The sequence below is a fragment of the Dipodomys ordii genome, unplaced genomic scaffold, assembly GCF_000151885.1.
Source record: "Dipodomys ordii isolate 6190 unplaced genomic scaffold, Dord_2.0 Scaffold23, whole genome shotgun sequence".
Lineage (NCBI taxonomy): Eukaryota > Metazoa > Chordata > Mammalia > Rodentia > Heteromyidae > Dipodomys > Dipodomys ordii.
Window position 1 is genome coordinate 11,592,121 of NW_012267239.1, and position 15,414 is coordinate 11,607,534.

Sequence of the window (15,414 nt, forward strand, 5' to 3'; positions counted from 1 at the left end):
GGGGGGGGGGGTCAGGAGTGTGGAGACAACCCAGCCTGGCCTGGCACTGGATCCTGGCTCCCACAGGCATCCCATAAGATTGTGGATACTCCCAAAAGGTTTTAGGCTGGTAGGAATCAGGGAACCTGTGTGTGGCAATTCCAGGGTCAACTGCTAGGTGGCACTGTGGGAAAAAGCAGCTTTGTTGCTTGCAACCAAGGGAGCCAGGTAGTTCATCTCTGGTCAGGGCAGTGTCTCAGCCAAGCCTGGGTTCTGCTCTTGGACTTGGTATGTGGGCACACACAGGGACATTTGGTTATATGAAGGGGACACCTGCTGTGCTGTCAAGGTGACTCCCCTTCTCCTCCCCAGAATGGAAGATCAGTTTGCCGCCCTGCACGAAAATCCTGACATGTGAGTTTATGCATTTGGGCTCCCTTCCCACATACCGAGTGACCCCCAGCCCAAGGGTGACCTGGCCTCTCCCACATGCCCAGTGGCCCCAGCCCAGGGTTGACCTAGCCTACGTACTCCCTTCCAGAATCATTGCTACACCGGGCCGGTTGGTACACGTGGCCGTTGAGATGAACCTGAAGTTACAGAGCGTGGAGTATGTGGTTTTTGATGAAGCCGACAGGTGAGGCCTGGGTCTCCTGAGCCCTGTCAGAGTTGACACTGGGTCTGGACAGCAGAAGAGGGTTTTGCCCAGAGGCACTCTGGTGGCTGAACCCGATCTCCAGATGTGGGCTGTGGGCCACAGCTGGGGTGGGAGCTGATCGTGGGGTACCACGGGGTTTCGTGTTGTTTAATAAGGACTGAAGAATAATAAAAACAATTAGCCCATGGTTTCAAAGACACTAAACACAAACTTGGGGGAGCATGGGCTCCAGATCCAGGCAAGGTAGGATCCAGGGCTGGCCCCGCCCCTTTTCCATGAACTCATTGGGCTCTGGGGGCCTGGCTGCCTCATGCACAAGGTGGAGAGAACATAGGAGCCCCCAGGGGTACAGCAAGGACCCCGCCTGCCTGCACAGACCTTGGCTGCACTGGTGTAGTTAGGGAATTTGGAAGGGATGGACAGGACACCAGGTCATGGCTGCCGGGACCTGCTGGGGCTGTGTGCAGCTTGGCTGTGATAACGGTGCCAGGCTGTACACGTGGCAGAGATTGTGAGGCCCAGGGCACTGCGAACCTGTCCTGACCCTCCTGCCCTCCGCACTCCACCCCTTCCCAGGCTCTTTGAGATGGGCTTTGCCGAGCAGCTTCAGGAGATCATCAGCCGCCTCCCTGGGGGCCACCAGACGGTGCTCTTCTCCGCCACATTGCCCAAGATGCTGGTGGAGTTTGCCCGGGCCGGTGAGCAAGCTGGGGTGGCGCTGGAGTTGGGGTGGGGCGGGGTCCTGTCCCTCCATAACTCCTCTGCGGCCTCTGCCACCCACCACAGGCCTCACGGAGCCCGTGCTCATCCGCCTGGACGTGGATGCCAAGCTCAACGAGCAGCTGAAGGTGAGTCAGGACCCAGCGCCCTTCCCAGGGGGAGGCCAGGTTCACAGCCCGGACCCCTCGAGCCCACCTCCTGGCTGGCCTCTCTGTTCCCCTCCAGACCTCCTTCTTCCTGGTACGCGAGGACACCAAAGCCGCCGTGCTACTCTATCTGCTCCGCAACGTGGTGCGGCCCCAAGACCAGACAGTGGTGTTTGTGGCCACGAAGCACCATGCTGAGTACCTCACTGAGGTGAGCAGGGGGGCGGGGCGCAGGGGGCAAGGAGGCCTGGACTGTGTAGGGGAGGCCCTGCCTAGCTTTGGTGCTGCCATCTGGCGCTTGCATGCACTTCCAGGGGAGGCCAGCAGGGGGCAGCACCAGCACAGAGAGCAGTGAGGCTTTTTACCGGGAAAATTGGAAAAGGCACCCTGACATCACAAGACAGTTAAAAACTGAGGTGTAGCTGGATACCTGTGGCTCGTGCCTATATTCCTAGCTACTCAGGAGACTACGACCTGAGGATCACGATTTGAAGCCAACCAGGCAGCAAAGTCTGTGAGACTCTTAATATCTAACCACCGAATAACCTGGAAGTAAAGCTGTGGTTGAAGCGGTGGACTGACAACCTTGAGGAAAGAAGCTGAGGGGCGGTATCTAGGCCCTGAGTTCCAGCCCCAGAATTGGGCAGTAAAGGAGGTTTTATCTGCCCGCAGTGAGCTGTCTAGAGCGCTCTTTATCATGGCTGCGTGCCGTGTAAGCCTCTGCTTCATGGCCCTCTGCGCACATGCGGGCCCCATAGTTTCCTTGGCTTCCTTTTGTTCATGTGTAGCGAGGCCTCTGTCCCCAGGCAGCAGCAGGAGCGTGGAAACCATCAGGTACAGAGAGCAGTTAACATTTCCTCAATGCTCTCGTGGGTGCATTAACTCCTGTGGCCCCTGGCACCCAGATGCAGTTGGGCGAAGCGTCTCCCCTTGACGCCAAGGAGGAATTAGGCATGGGCAAGTTTGGTAACTTCCCCAAGATCACAGATGGCTAGTGACAGCCTCAGGACGGGCTGGTATTCGCCACTTCTCTGAGGGCCCAAGCCCTCTGCCCACGTCGGCTCCTTTGGTGCTCAGAGAGCCCTGCGGAGCTGGGAATCCAGCCAAGGGTGCCAGGCCCCCAGCTGCCGCCTCTCAGCTCCCCCCTGCCTTTGGTTCCACACAGCTGCTGACGGCCCAGCGGGTGAGCTGCACCCACATCTACAGCGCCCTGGACCAGACGGCCCGCAAGATCAACCTCGCCAAGTTCACGCATGGCAAGTGTTCGGCTCTCATCGTGACCGACCTGGCCGCCCGCGGCCTGGACATCCCACTTCTAGACAACGTCATCAACTACAGCTTTCCCGCCAAGAGCAAGCTCTTCCTGCACCGCGTGGGTAAGGCCCTGGCTACGCACGCACACGGAAACTGAGGCCCAAGGAAGGGTCCAGGGAGGACAGGACACTCAGGAGGGCCTCTCCCTCTCTCATTCCCCAGACCTGTGCCTCTTCTGTCTGCCTTACTATGGGACGTGGTGACAGTGCCATCTAGCCAGCACTTCGTTCTCTCAGCACCAGGGCCTGGTGTGTAGGAGGCAGGCGCCCTGCCACTGAGCCACGGCTTACCTCCCAGAGCCATGTTGGCTCCTAGTGGCCCAGTGGCCATGGTGGACTGTCCCCAAGTGGGGACAGCAGCGCAGAGCGGGCCCAGGCTTGGCCTGGCATACTCATCCTGCAGTTGGCATGGGCCAGTCCTGTAGGAGTTGGGGGTCCTTGTTCGTTTTGGTGGTGCTGAGAATTGAACCCAAGGCTTGGGTGGGCCAGGCAGGCACCCAGCTGCTGAGCTGCACCTCCAGCCTGCGCTTGCTTTCTCTCGCTGACGTGGAACCATCTCCTCCCACAGGCCGTGTGGCCCGGGCTGGCCGAAGCGGTACGGCCTACTCCCTGGTGGCCCCCGATGAGGTCCCCTATCTTCTGGACCTGCACCTGTTCCTGGGCCGCGCCCTCAACCTCGCACGGCCACAAGAGGAGGCCTCGGGTGAGCAAGCCAGGCGGGGCCGGGGCGAGGAGAGCGCAGCCACTGGTGCTCTGTAAGATCCCATTTCTTCCGAAATGATTTCAAAGCTGTGATCCTGGGACTCGAGGTGGGGGGGAGCGCGGGGGAAACAGAGACAGGACCACAGGCCACAGAAGGTCCCTCACTGTGGCCCGTGGCGGGCAGGTGCTGTCAGCCTGGACGGTGTGCTGGGCCGGGTACCGCAGAGCGTGGTGGATGACGAGGACGGCGGCCTGCGGAGCGCGTTGGAGGCGTCGCTGGAGCTGCGGGGCCTGGGCCGCGTGGCGGAGAACGCGCAGCAGCAGTATCTGCGCTCGCGGCCCGCGCCCTCGCCCGAGTCCATCAAGAGGGCCAAGGAACTGGACCTGGCAGGGCTGGGCCTGCACCCCCTCTTCAGTGAGTCTGACGCAGAGTGCGAGTGCTGCTGGGGAGGCAGGCGGGCCCCGACATCCCAGCCCAACCCGTCCCCCCTCCCCCCTCCAGGCTCGCGCTTCGAGGATGGGGAGCTGGAGCGGCTGAGGCTCGTGGACAGCATTAAGAAGTACCGTGCCCGGACGGTGAGTGCCGTGCTGCACGCCTGCAGTTCCGGAGTCCAGAGTGACCCTGCGGGGGAGGGGGGCCTTCCCTCTGAGCTCACAGCCAGTCAGCTCTCTCTGGGTGTCTCCAGAGACCACTTTGTCCTGGAGAGTCTGTCCCTGAAGTGCACAGCAGGTCCCGGCGGTAGGCGGAGACCCCCAGGGGCTGTGGGCTGTCTGCATCCTGTAATGGTGAAATGCAGGAAACCCACAGCAGACAAGATGGGGAGGGATGCCCAGGAGGGTGCAGTCGGTTGGTAGGGGGACGGGGCGGGGGGGCAGGCAGACAGGCAGTGGGGTTGGCTAACGGGATTGGGGGCCAGAAGGAAGCGGGCAGGTGGGCAGTGGGGTTGGCTAACAGAATTGGGTCTCCTCCACTCAGACCATCTTTGAGATCAACGCCTCCAGCCGGGACCTGAGTTGTCAGGTGATGCGCGCCAAGCGGCAGAAGGACTGCAAAGCCATCGCCAACTTCCAGCAGGGCCGGCAGGAACGGCGGGAAGGTCCAGCTGGCCCAGCCCCAAAGGAGGAGCAGCCCGAGAAGGAAGAGGAGGATGCGGGAGAGAGTGTGGAGGTGCTGCCGCCCACCGCCGCCGAGGCCCCATCTCCCGGGGGGTGGGGGAAGCCCGGCAGGCGCATGCAGGGCTCTGGCCAGTAATTCCCATCTCCCAGCCGCTGTGTGTGGAAGCCGAGCATCAGCCTCGGTGTGCATTTAGGGGCGTGGCGTGCGTCCACCGCCCCGCTGGATGCCCAGGGGCCAGGTTCAGCCCGAGCACAGCGCCAGCACCATACACCTGCGCTCAGAATTCACCTCTGAAATGTCCCGGATAGGGGGCAGTGCTTCTAATGGAGCTCGGGTCTCATGCTGTCCCTCCGGCAGGGCCGCGCAGGTGCCCAGCTAATGCACAGAAACCCAGGCTTCAGAAATTCCTGGAAGCCCCTCCTCCCCCCATCGGCTCTGCCTGGGCCAGCGGGCAGACGCCCCAGCTGCAGGCATGACCCCGGCCCCCCATTTGCAGGCCATCTTCTCAGAGGTCGTGGGCAAGAAGCGGCAGGCTCCAGGCCCCAGCAGAGCAGCCAAGAGGCGGAGGGAGGAGATGAGGCAGCAGGACCAGGAGTTCTATGTCCCCTACCGACCCAGAGACTTCGACAGCGAGCGGGGGTGAGTGGCTGGGGCCCCCACGGGGCAAGCGGGATTGCTGAGCCCCCATTAACCCTTCTCTCCCCGCCCTCCAGCCTGAGCGTCGGAGGGGCTGGGGGCGCGTTTGAGCAGCAGGTGGCCGGCGCTGTCCTGGACCTCATGGGGGATGAGGCACAGAACCTGAGCAGAGGCCGGCAGCAGCTCAAGTGGTGAGTGTGCTAGCGAGCGTGCAAGTGAGCAAGTAAGGCCCGCTTTCCCTAGGGCCAGAGGCCCTGCGCACTCCCAGGCACGTCCTGTTTGCTCACTGGTCTCTCCAGATGGGCCTGTGACCAGCGTTGCTCAGAGTAGCCTGGCCAGGAGGACCAGCCCCTGCCCCTAACTCCCACTGGAGACCTGGGCTACCAGAGGGAGGCGGGAGGGAAAGGGAACAGGCCTGAGTCTTCCCCAGCCCCATACAAGAGCCAGGCAAAGAAACCGCCTCCAGAGGGAAGCGTGTCCTCAGCCCACTCCCTCTCCTGCAGGGACCGGAAGAAGAAGCGGTTCGTGGGGCAGTCGGGACAGGAGGATAAGAAGAAGATCAAGACAGAGAGTGGCCGGTTCATCAGCAGCTCCTACAAGCGGGACCTGTATCCTTGGGTGCAGGGCCAGGGAGAGGAGGGGTGGTAGGCAGGGTCAGGTGGACTCAGCTGCAGCTCTTATAGGTTGGGGCTGTGTGTAGAGGAGGGGCTGGTGGGCGGGATCAAGCATCTTCCTCTAGGGGAGCTGGTGGGTGGTGTCCAGCATCTTTCTCAGCTCCTATAGGTGGGTCTGTATCCCCGAGGAACTTGGGTAGGGGTGTCCCTGGAACTTCCTTAGCCTGGCCCCCCAGCTACCAGAAGTGGAAACAGAAACAGAAAATTGATGACCGGGACTCGGAGGAAGAGGGGGCCTCTGACCAGCGAGGCCCAGCACGAAGAGGTGGGAGGAGAGGGCGTAGCCAAGGTGAGCCCCAATGTGGAGTGCAGGTAGATGAGGAGAAACTGAGGTACAGGGGCTGCAGATAGCCCCAGAGGTGGGTGGAAAGTGAGTGTCAGGGCCTGAGCCCTCCCCCACACACCCTGTCTGCTTAGAACCTTAAGGTAAAGTGACACACACAGCCGCTGCCCCCCCCCGACCCCCCGTGGGCTTGTCCTGCCCCACAGGCACTGGTGGAGTGGCCCCCAGGCCCAGGTGACACCGTGGGGGAACTGGTGACTTGGGGTTGAACACATTCGCTGCATTAAGTCCCCACACCTAGAGGTGGGGCCTCAAGGTTAGGGTCTGGCTTTTCCACCTGCCGCACTGCACTGCACCTACGTGCGCACTGTGTGTGGCCCCGTCCCCAGGGGTGGGGGAGGGGCCCAGCCACGTGGCAGGCAGGGAACCTGGCTACAAAAGCCAGCAGCCAAGTTAGTTGGTTGAAGGAGGAAGTTGGGGAGGATTTTTCCCTGGCATTGTGGGCTGGCAGGTGTCACCTAGGCTTGGCCCAGGCGACCACAGGTGATGGCATGTCACCCAGGCCCAGCCTCTCAGCAGGCCAAGGTGGGAATGAAGCAGGCTATGTGGAGCTTCCCCCCCCCCCCCCAGTGAGGGACCAAGGCCATTGGCTCATGGCCTTGCATGTGATGAGAGGAAAGGCCAAGGGCTCACTCGAGGTGGGGGAGGCTGGGTCACTGGGCTTCCCCTACTCCCCCAGTGGGGACCTCTCCATGTCGTGGGTGGCTTGCTGCACACCCCCGAGGTGCTGGGGGCTGGCTGGGTCCTCAGGTTGTGAGTGATCCAGAGCTGCACCTGTTCTACCACATCTTCTCCCCTTCACTCACACTAATTCTTTCCTGGCTCACTTAGGAGGGGGCATGGGGGCTTCTGGAGGAGACAGGAGTTACCCCAAAGTCTGAGCCCCATTCTCCATCCTGACAGGTGCATCTCAGCCCCCCGGCGGCCCTGGCAGCCGCGTGCGCTCCGAGCTCAGGACCAAGCAGCAGATTCTGAAGCAGCGGCGCCGGGCCCAGAAGATGCGCTTCCTGCAGCGCGGGGGCCTCAAGCAGCTCTCCGCCCGCAACCGCCGCCGGGCCCAGGAGCTGCGGCAGGGAGCCTTCGGCCGGGGCGCCCCGTCCAAGAAGGGCAAGATGAGGAAGAGGATGTGAGGGACTGGCAATCCAGGAGTTTCTCATGATGGCTGCAGAAGTAGGCAGCCAAGAAAACCAGTGGTGCCTGGCCCAGAACACAGCAGCTGCCTCAACCAGGGTGGACACGTTGGGCAGGTCTTGAGGTGTACAGAGTTCTCCAGCAAAGCAGCGGGTCAAGACCTGAGTATGTTCTAGACTTAAGGCTCGTGGCCACATGGGTCTGCACCCTAAGGGGTTTTAATGGAATAAAGCTTTATTGAGTGCCTCTGGCAGGCCAGGATTTGCAGTCTTCTTAGAACAAGGGGACAGGGAAACATCAGACTGAGCAAGTGAGCAGCCCGACACGGCCCCCCTCACCCATCTGGAGGAGGGGGTTCTGCAGGTGTCTCAGCAGATGGACCTGGAGGGGACCATGCACCCCAGCAGGCTCGGGACACTGGGAGCATACTGATAGAGGTGGTGTGTGGGGCCGAGGTCAGAGGGCACAGCCACTCCCCCCACGACGTCCACCCTGGCCTCCACACCTAGAGCTCTCCAGCCTCCGCACTGCTCCAGGCTCCCTGGTACTTGTTTGGGGCTGTGAGGTCCCTCCCCAGCCACGGGCCCAGGGTGGCCCCTTGCCGGTGCTTCTGCTCAGGCCACAGGGCGGGTGGGGTGCAGACACAGCCTTGTCCCCCATCACCAAGGCCTGCGTTTATTGAGTGTTCGCTGTGTGGCTTCCATGAATCCTACAGCACGTGTGGTCGCGGCCACCCCCTTTCCTGTGAGAAAACAGCTGGACAGGGCCTGGGCCCTCCCGCGGCAGGGTGCTGGCCCTCGATCTCCCCTCCGGTGCTCACCTGGGGCTGGGGGCTGGGCCTCAGGGAGGCTGGCCAGCATGGCGGAGAGATCCAGGATGAACAGCTTCACCTGGGGGCCGGAGGCGGCAGCCCGGCTCACCCCTCAGCGGCCAGCTCCCACCCTCCGCCTCCTCCTCCTCGGGAGATGGGGCCCTCCCCTCCCCCTCCCTGGTCAGAGGGGCACCGACTGGGTCTGCCCGCCCTCTCTGGGGAGGCTGAGGCGGCCGTGGGGCCTCACCTGCTCCAGCTGCCCCTCCGTGTCCTCGAGGTCCAGCGCGGGCCGCTGCCCCCGGTGCAGGCACACCGCCTGGTACAGGCTGAGTGCCGACATGCGCAGGCGCCCCAGCAGCAGCGTCTTCTCGGCCGCCTTGCTCTGGATCTGCGCCCACTCGGCTTCCTACGGGGCGGGGGCCGGGCCAGGTGACCCGCCTGGCCAGCCCTGGGAGGAGGCCCCGCCCCGCCCCGGGGAGACCACGCCCCGTCCCGGGAGACCACGCCCCTGGGTGAGGCCCCGCCACGGAGAGACCACGCCTCGTCCCGGGAGACCCCGCCCCGCCATGGGGAGACCACGCCCCGCCACGGGGAGACCACGCCCTGTCCCGGGAGACCACGCCCCTGGGTGAGGCCCCGCCCCGCGCACCCACTGCCGCCGGCGCCCCCGTGCCGCCTCCAGCTGCTCCTCCAGCTGCGCCCGCCGCTGGCTCTGCCGCAGCCGCAGCTCGGGCGCCTCCTCCCGCAGCCGCCGCAGCGCCGCCCGCGCCGCCTCCAGCTCCGCGCGCCGCTCCGCCTCCGCGAGCAGCAGCGCCGCCCGCGCGTCCGCCAGCCCCTCGACGCGCGCCACCAGCGCGGGCACGTCCTGGAACTGGGGCGCCGCCGCGGGACCCCCAACGCGGGCTCGGCCGGGCCTCGGGCGCCGCGGCCCCAGTCTCCTCCCCGCCGGCACCCGCCCGACCCGCGGCCCCGCGCCCCGGCCCTGGCGGGTCTTTTTCACGAGTGTGCGGTCCTGGGGCTCGAACCCTGGACCGGAGCTTTTGCGCTCTGCTCCTTGAGCCACAGCGCCGCGCCACTCCCGGCTTTTTTTGCTGGTTCACGGGAGATAAGAGTTCCACGGACTTTCCTGCCCGGGCTGGCTTCGAACTGCGACCCTCAGCGCTCAGCCTCCTGAGCCGCTGGGATGACGGGCGTGAGCCACCGGCGCCCGGACGACTGCCTGCGATCCCCACCGATGCGCGGTGGTTCATTTAATTCAAGCCGATTGTCGGGGTGCACGAGCGCGCGCGCACACACGCCCGCGCGCGCGCCCGCCACGCGGCTCCCGCTCCTGCGCACGCGCACACTGGCTCACCTCGGGCAGCTGCTCCAGCGCTCGCTCCAGCAGGCGCGCGCAGGGCTCCAGGCGCCGCAGCCGCCTCTGCAGCCGCGCGCGCTCCCGCCGCAGCGCCTCCAGCTGGGCGCGCAGGCGCAGTGCCTCCGCCTCCAGGCGGCCGGTCCGGATTCGCCGCGCGGCCGCGCCGGGCCTCTGAGTCCTGGGGACAGCGGAACGAGGAAGCGGGGGTGGGGGGTCCCGGGGGAGGAGGCCGGGCGAGGGGGGAGCTGTCGCCTCCACCCGATCTCAGAATCTGAGATGAAGGCCCACGTTCCCGCCCCGCTGGGTGGGGACTTGTCCTCCGGGACCCCTCCCCGCCATCGCCACCCACCTGCAAGAACTTGTCGAAGCGCACGAAGGAGCCCTTCAGGGCCTGCTCCTTCTGCCCCAGCTGCTCCCAGCGCTGCGTCAGGGCCGCCGTGGCCGCGCGGAGCTCCTGGGGGGGGAGTGGGGTGAGGGGGAGAGGAGGGGGCCTCTCCAGCCCCAGCCCGCCCCCCTCCTCCCGCCCCCTGCAGCCTCAGCCCGCCCCTCTCCCTGCGCACTGTCCCAGTGCCTCTGTCTTGGCCTAAGACCTCACCTCCTCCAAGAAGTCCTCCTGGACCCCCACGTGGAGGCGGGGCTGCCCCTGCCTGTGCCCCCCCCCATGGCAGTGACCCGGGCCCCTCTGTCTTCCTCTCTAGCTTTTGGGTTTCTCCCAGGCAGGGACGAATGCAGTGCGCAGCACACAGTGCTCCTCCGGGGTGCCTCCGTGGGAAACACTTCTGGGCCTTGTGACTTGTTGGCCCTGTGCGTCTCCCCGCCTCTGCCTGGGGACGGAGGTACCTCCTTCTGGGCCCTCAGACTCTGGTCGGCCTCCGCCAGCTCCTGCCTCTTCTCCAGGGGGCTCTGCCACCGCGGGAAGCGGGTCACGGTTTGCTCTGGTGGCGACCTGGAGGTGGAAGACAAGAGTCAGGGGGTGCAGCGGCTCACCCCAGCTACCAAGGAGGTGGCGATCAGGAAGACTGAGATCTGAGGCCAGACAGGCCACAGCAGTCCGAGAGACCTCATGTCAACCAAAAAGCCGGAGGCCATGGTGTACCTCTGACACCCCTAGGTGTATGTAGGCCCCACACAACCATCGCTGGAGGAGGTCTATCTCGGGGGGAGGGGGCGGGCTGTCCAGCTGGGGTCCACGGGGAGACAGATGTCTCCTTGGTCAAGACCAGCCCAACTCTGCCAGACCTGCTCAAAGCAGTGCTCACCCCTCCCCCACCCAATGCAACTTGGGTTGAAGGCCTAGAACTTTCCTGGGGGGTGGAGGGAAGGGTGAACAGAAGCTGTTGGCCTGCTCTGACCTGGCTTGTCTTCTTTCCTTCCCCCATCATGAAGTGCCTCCAAAGATCAGGGTCCCAGGGACTGGGAGGGATGGGGGCCTTCCCAGACCTCTGCCCTCCCTCCCACCTCTCCAGTTGCCCCAGCTCACCCAGGACCTTCTTGCAAGGCCATAGGGGAGTTCCGGGACAGGACCATCGTCCCGGCCCTGCCCGCCTCGCGGTGGCTTGGGGGGATCTGGAGGGGCTCGGCTCCCCCTGGGGGTGCGAGGAGTCGCAGGGGGGACGGCAGCAGCGTGCAGCTTGCGGGGACTCCCAGAAACCAGTGCAGCTTGCCCCGGTTGCCTGGGCAACCAGGGGCACAACACCGCCTGGCGAAAACCCAGGCGGGAGAGTGGACACACAGGGGAGGGGCGGGGCTGGGAGCCGAGCTGGAGGTGTGGCTCGGTGATGGAGCGCCTGCCCAGCAAGCACAGGGTGCCCAGTTGGATGGACCGCGCGCTGAGTCGCTCAGTCTGTTCTACCGGCCCTCCAGGTGCCGTGGATGGGATGGTGGCAGGTGTGCGGACCAGAGGCTGGAGGGGGCTGAGCGGGCACCAGGCCCAGAGGTGTGAGCTCCGACCCAGAGGAGGACTGAATGGAGGAGAGAAGAGTGGGTGGGTGGACGGGCATGTGCAAAGGCCCTGAGGAAGGGGGTTCTGGCTCCCTCCTAGAGGAGAACAAAGGCCTATTCGTTGCAGTATGGAGCTCAGGCATGAAGGGCTAAGCCAGGGCTGCCACAGGCCAAGGAGGGCTACAGGTGATAAACCAGGGACCCGGGGCTGGGGGGGGGGGGAGAGGTGAAAGGCTGAAGAGCTCCCTGTCCTTAAGTTACTGGGGACCTCAGGAAAAAAAGTACCTTTCGCTCTGCATTCCCCTCTGTTGAGTGGGGTGCTGCTCCTGTGGGGGATGCCCTGCCCTGCCCTCTGAGCTTCCAGCATCTGTGCTGGTCACCCCGGGGTGGGGGTGGGAGAGTGGGAGGGGCTGCTGACCACAAGATGCCAACTCTCACCCAGCCCAACCCTGGGCCTCTTGCCCCAGGGATTAGGACATAGCCCCACCCCAGGCCCCCCAGGCCGGCTTCACGGCCTCCCTCTTCCTACTTCTCCATTCCAAAGTGAGGGGGGGCAGCCCTGCCCACTGCCCCATGGCTCTGTGCCTGAAATCTCATGAGCCATGACAACGGAGCTTTGTGTCCGAGACAAAGAGAGGGCTCTCCCTGCCCTCCGATCAGCAAGCCCAGCCAGGGCCTCGTAGGAGCAAACGAGGGGGTCCAGGGGGGCAGGTTTGGCCCCTGTTTTGGGGGGGGCAGGAGGTCCTGGAGCACCTAACCCAGCAAGCCCAGCTTCAGTGCCCTGCTCCAAGGATGAGGAGGCCTGGCATGAATCAGACATTGTCCCTGACATTTAAGAGAGCAGACAAGCGTGTAAACCACGGGGAAACACACACCCACCCGGGAACGGAGACCAAGGTCACAGATCCTGGCCTTCCAGGCCTGGGGAGGGGCCAGGGCACCGCCTCCTTCCTGCCTCTCCAGGTCAGGGAAGACTTCCTGGAGGTGGTGCCAGGCTAGGAAGGATAGACAGGTTCTTTTAGAAACCTGAGAGGAGAGGGTTTTTTGTTTTTGTTTTTTGTTATTAGTGGTACCCGTTCTGGGGCTGGAACGCAGGGCCTGAGTGCTACCCCTGAACTTTTGTGGGCAAAGCTTGTGCTCTACCACCGGAGCCACTACTCCACTTCTGGCTTTTTGATAGTTAAGTAGAGGTGAGAGTCTCATGGACCTTCCTGCCGGGGCTGGCCTCGAATCATGATCCTCAGATCTCAGCCTTCCCAGTTGCTGAGATTCAGATCTCAGCCGCCTGAGTAGTGGAGACCTGGGGTGTGAGCCACTGCGTTTGGCTGGAGCACTCTCTTGTTATGTAAGGCCCTATGATGTCCGGTCACACTGGTTTCCTGAGCTTCACTTCCCAGCCCTGGGGGAAGCCATGGTTCGGTGAGGACTTGGTGGGAGAAGGGATGGAAAGGTTTTCTCAGTGGAAGGAATCTGTGGGGAGAGGCAGGGTGGAGTGGGTATGGGGCATGTGAGAAAAGCCTTGGGGGTGTTGAATTCAGGAGCATAGTTTAGGGGCTCATGGGCTGGGGAGCTCTGGCCCTTTTGGGAGGTTGGGAAATGGTCCCAAACACGGTGGGATTGGCCAGTTTCCGTGGGGTGAGTTCTCTCCTTGAGTCCAGCTCAAGTCCTCTAGGTGCTGGTGGACCAGAGCACGCTCCTCTTTGAGTGTCCATCAGGGCAGATGAAGCCAGCACTCGGTGCCCTGGCAGGAAGGCCAGGAGGGCTGGCAGAGCCTGGCCGGGGGATCTTTATCAGAAACCTCAGCTGGAACCAGAGCCCCGGATTCCTGCTGTGCCCCAATGTGGAGCAGTGAGGGGCTGTGAGGCACCTGCCCTGCATCCCTGCTGGGCCTGCCACTCTGTCCCGGCTGGGTCCCCAGTGCAGCCGCTGAGTGAGGCCCAGTGTCAGGCCCAGGGGTGGAATCAGCCTTCCCCGCGGTGGCCGGGACAGGTATTGAGCGCTTGCTGTCTACCAGGTGTGTGAAATGGCTGACATTCATTTTTCCCCACTCACAGACATCCTCCAGAGAGAAGTGCTAGCCACTCATGCCGGGCTGCTGCTCTTCACCCTGGCCAGCACCTCCCACAGCCGAGGCTTTTCACAGCAGCAGTGGCAGGCGCCACGGGCGCTGACCTGCCCGAGCTGGTGAGGCAAAGGCTGCAGGTTGCCTTCACAGGGATCATCTAGTAAGCGCCTGCTGGGTGCCAGGAAGGAGGCCAGCTGGCTTTCTACCGCCCTGCGGATTGCCTTTCCTGAGGATCTGTGGGGCCATGGGCTCGCTCCCCCGTTCCTGGCGGGCAGCTTGGTCTGCACCCCTGACTCCCTCCCCTGCCAGTTGCTGCTGCTCATGAACCCTCAGAACAACAGGAAGTGTCTGCGCCAGGAGGAACATGGGGGCCCGTGGCCCCCGATGAGGGCCCTGAGGTCTCTGCAGCCTCCCAAGGGGCAAAAATGTTCAGACAGAGACCCAGGTGTGTGTGCACAGTGTCACCTGGGACCCAGTCTGGCAGTTGTGGTCACATGACCACTTTCACTTCCCCTTCCGGTGTACATTGACTTCGGGGTGCTCTGGGCAAAGAGCCAAGGGAGTCTCACTACTCCTTTGGGGCCGCTGCTCTTCTGCCCCGGGTCCTGGATCCCTCCTGGTACCTTGAGAGGTGATGAGCTTCTGGCTGCTCTCCTGGACCCATTTCCCAGATACGGCTACTGAGGCTAAGGAGAGAATTCCAGCGCTCTGAGTCCTCCCAGCCTGGCCGGGGAGGAATCAGAGAGGGAGGAGGAGGAGGGAGGGGGAGGAAAGCCATTGGGCCACTCCCGGTCCTGCCAGTCTGGGTGGTGACTGCCACCCTCAGCTTGCAGGGCGCACCCACCGGTGTCCAGCCCTGACATCTGGGCTGGCCTGAGTCAGACAGACCTGCACCTGCAGCTTCAACAGATTGACAAACCGAGAGGGAGAAATAAGCGTGGGGGGGGGGAAGGTCACTTTCTAGCCTGGACTAGGCCCTGCTGGACATTTAACACTTGAAAAATGTTCCAACTTGGACCTGTGAGAGCAGAGGAAAAAAGAGGTCTGGACTCGAGGTGGAAGAAACACCTGGAAAGGCGACCGATAAGCCACATCTGGAAAGGACAGTAGAATTAAGCACCGGCTATGGTATCGATATTAAACACAGTCTGGGTGTCTGAGAGACCGTGACTCGTCTCCTGCATTATCTTGATTAATTCTCGCAGAACCCTGTGAATAAGATAGGACATCATCCCCATTGCACCGAGGAGGAAGTCAAATCGTAGCACAGAGAGGTGAGGCAATTTACCCCAGAACACACAGCTACCAAAGGGGCAGAGCAGGATCAAAACTCAGGAGGGCGAGCCAGTTACTAACCGTGAGACTGTGGCCGCGCTATCTAAGCCCTGGGCACCTCCATTTCTTTACCCGCGAGCTGGGGGGCCACGGCGCAGGGCGCGCAGAAGGACAGGAGCAGAACAAAGAGAAGCTCTCAGACCCGTGCCTGGCACGGAGTAGACTCCTGGAGGATTGATCTCCCCGCCTTCCCCTCCCGCGCCTTCCCCGGGGTTCCCTGGACACTCGGGGGAGACCCCTCCCTCCACCGAGCCGACACCCCGAGAAAGAGAGGGAGGGAAACAGGTGATCGCCGCCCCCAGCCAAATTAGCGATAACCCGAGGCCACGCCCTCTCAACCACGCCCACTCTCGACGGAGGCCACGCCCTCCCACCGCAAGCCACGCCCCCGGTCGTGGCCACGCCCTCCCCGCTGCCAGGCTGGGCCGCTCTCCCGGGTCTCCGGCACCGTGCGCTCCGGCGCGCGTGGCTGGGGTGCCGGCAGAG

At 63.5% G+C, this 15,414-nt stretch overlaps 3 protein-coding genes across 3 annotated transcripts in view; 2 read left to right on the plus strand and 1 right to left on the minus strand.

Annotated features, from left to right (window-relative positions):
- The first annotated feature begins 37 nt into the window (after positions 1–37).
- Ddx54 (DEAD (Asp-Glu-Ala-Asp) box polypeptide 54) lies at positions 38–7,680 on the plus strand. The gene is made up of 15 exons (XM_013014484.1): positions 38–393; positions 521–616; positions 1,214–1,335; positions 1,424–1,485; positions 1,583–1,714; positions 2,669–2,879; positions 3,385–3,519; positions 3,703–3,933; positions 4,021–4,094; positions 4,495–4,686; positions 5,132–5,274; positions 5,349–5,462; positions 5,775–5,879; positions 6,122–6,234; positions 7,192–7,680. The coding sequence occupies exons 1-15, from the start codon at positions 353–355 to the stop codon at positions 7,416–7,418; spliced, it is 1,998 nt and encodes a 665-aa protein (XP_012869938.1). The 5' UTR covers positions 38–352; the 3' UTR covers positions 7,419–7,680.
- A 243-nt stretch (positions 7,681–7,923) lies between these two features.
- On the minus strand, positions 7,924–11,281 carry Ccdc42b (coiled-coil domain containing 42B). The gene is given in 9 exon segments (XM_013014359.1): positions 7,924–8,161; positions 8,240–8,309; positions 8,478–8,636; positions 8,880–9,101; positions 9,585–9,738; positions 9,740–9,765; positions 9,937–10,041; positions 10,428–10,533; positions 11,068–11,281. Coding segments are annotated over 9 exon segments (972 nt in total). The 5' UTR covers positions 11,115–11,281; the 3' UTR covers positions 7,924–8,078.
- Positions 11,282–11,365: 84 nt separating this feature from the next.
- Rasal1 (RAS protein activator like 1 (GAP1 like)) overlaps positions 11,366–15,414 on the plus strand; it is a 27,037-nt gene continuing 22,988 nt past the window's right edge. The window contains exons 1-3 of the mRNA XM_013014303.1: positions 11,366–11,474; positions 13,583–13,712; positions 13,869–13,991. Coding sequence (XP_012869757.1) covers positions 11,366–11,474; positions 13,583–13,712; positions 13,869–13,991 — 362 coding nt within the window. The remainder of the gene's footprint in view (positions 11,475–13,582; positions 13,713–13,868; positions 13,992–15,414) is intronic.

Bases quoted from the DNA above. Each gene is read 5' to 3' on its own strand.
- Ddx54 (XM_013014484.1), top strand. From the start codon at position 353: ATGGAAGATCAGTTTGCCGCCCTGCACGAAAATCCTGACAT. The intron at 2,880-3,384 runs GTAAGGCCCTGG...CTCCTCCCACAG, and splicing joins GCTCTTCCTGCACCGCGTGG to GCCGTGTGGCCCGGGCTGGC. The intron at 5,275-5,348 runs GTGAGTGGCTGG...CCCGCCCTCCAG, and splicing joins GACTTCGACAGCGAGCGGGG to CCTGAGCGTCGGAGGGGCTG.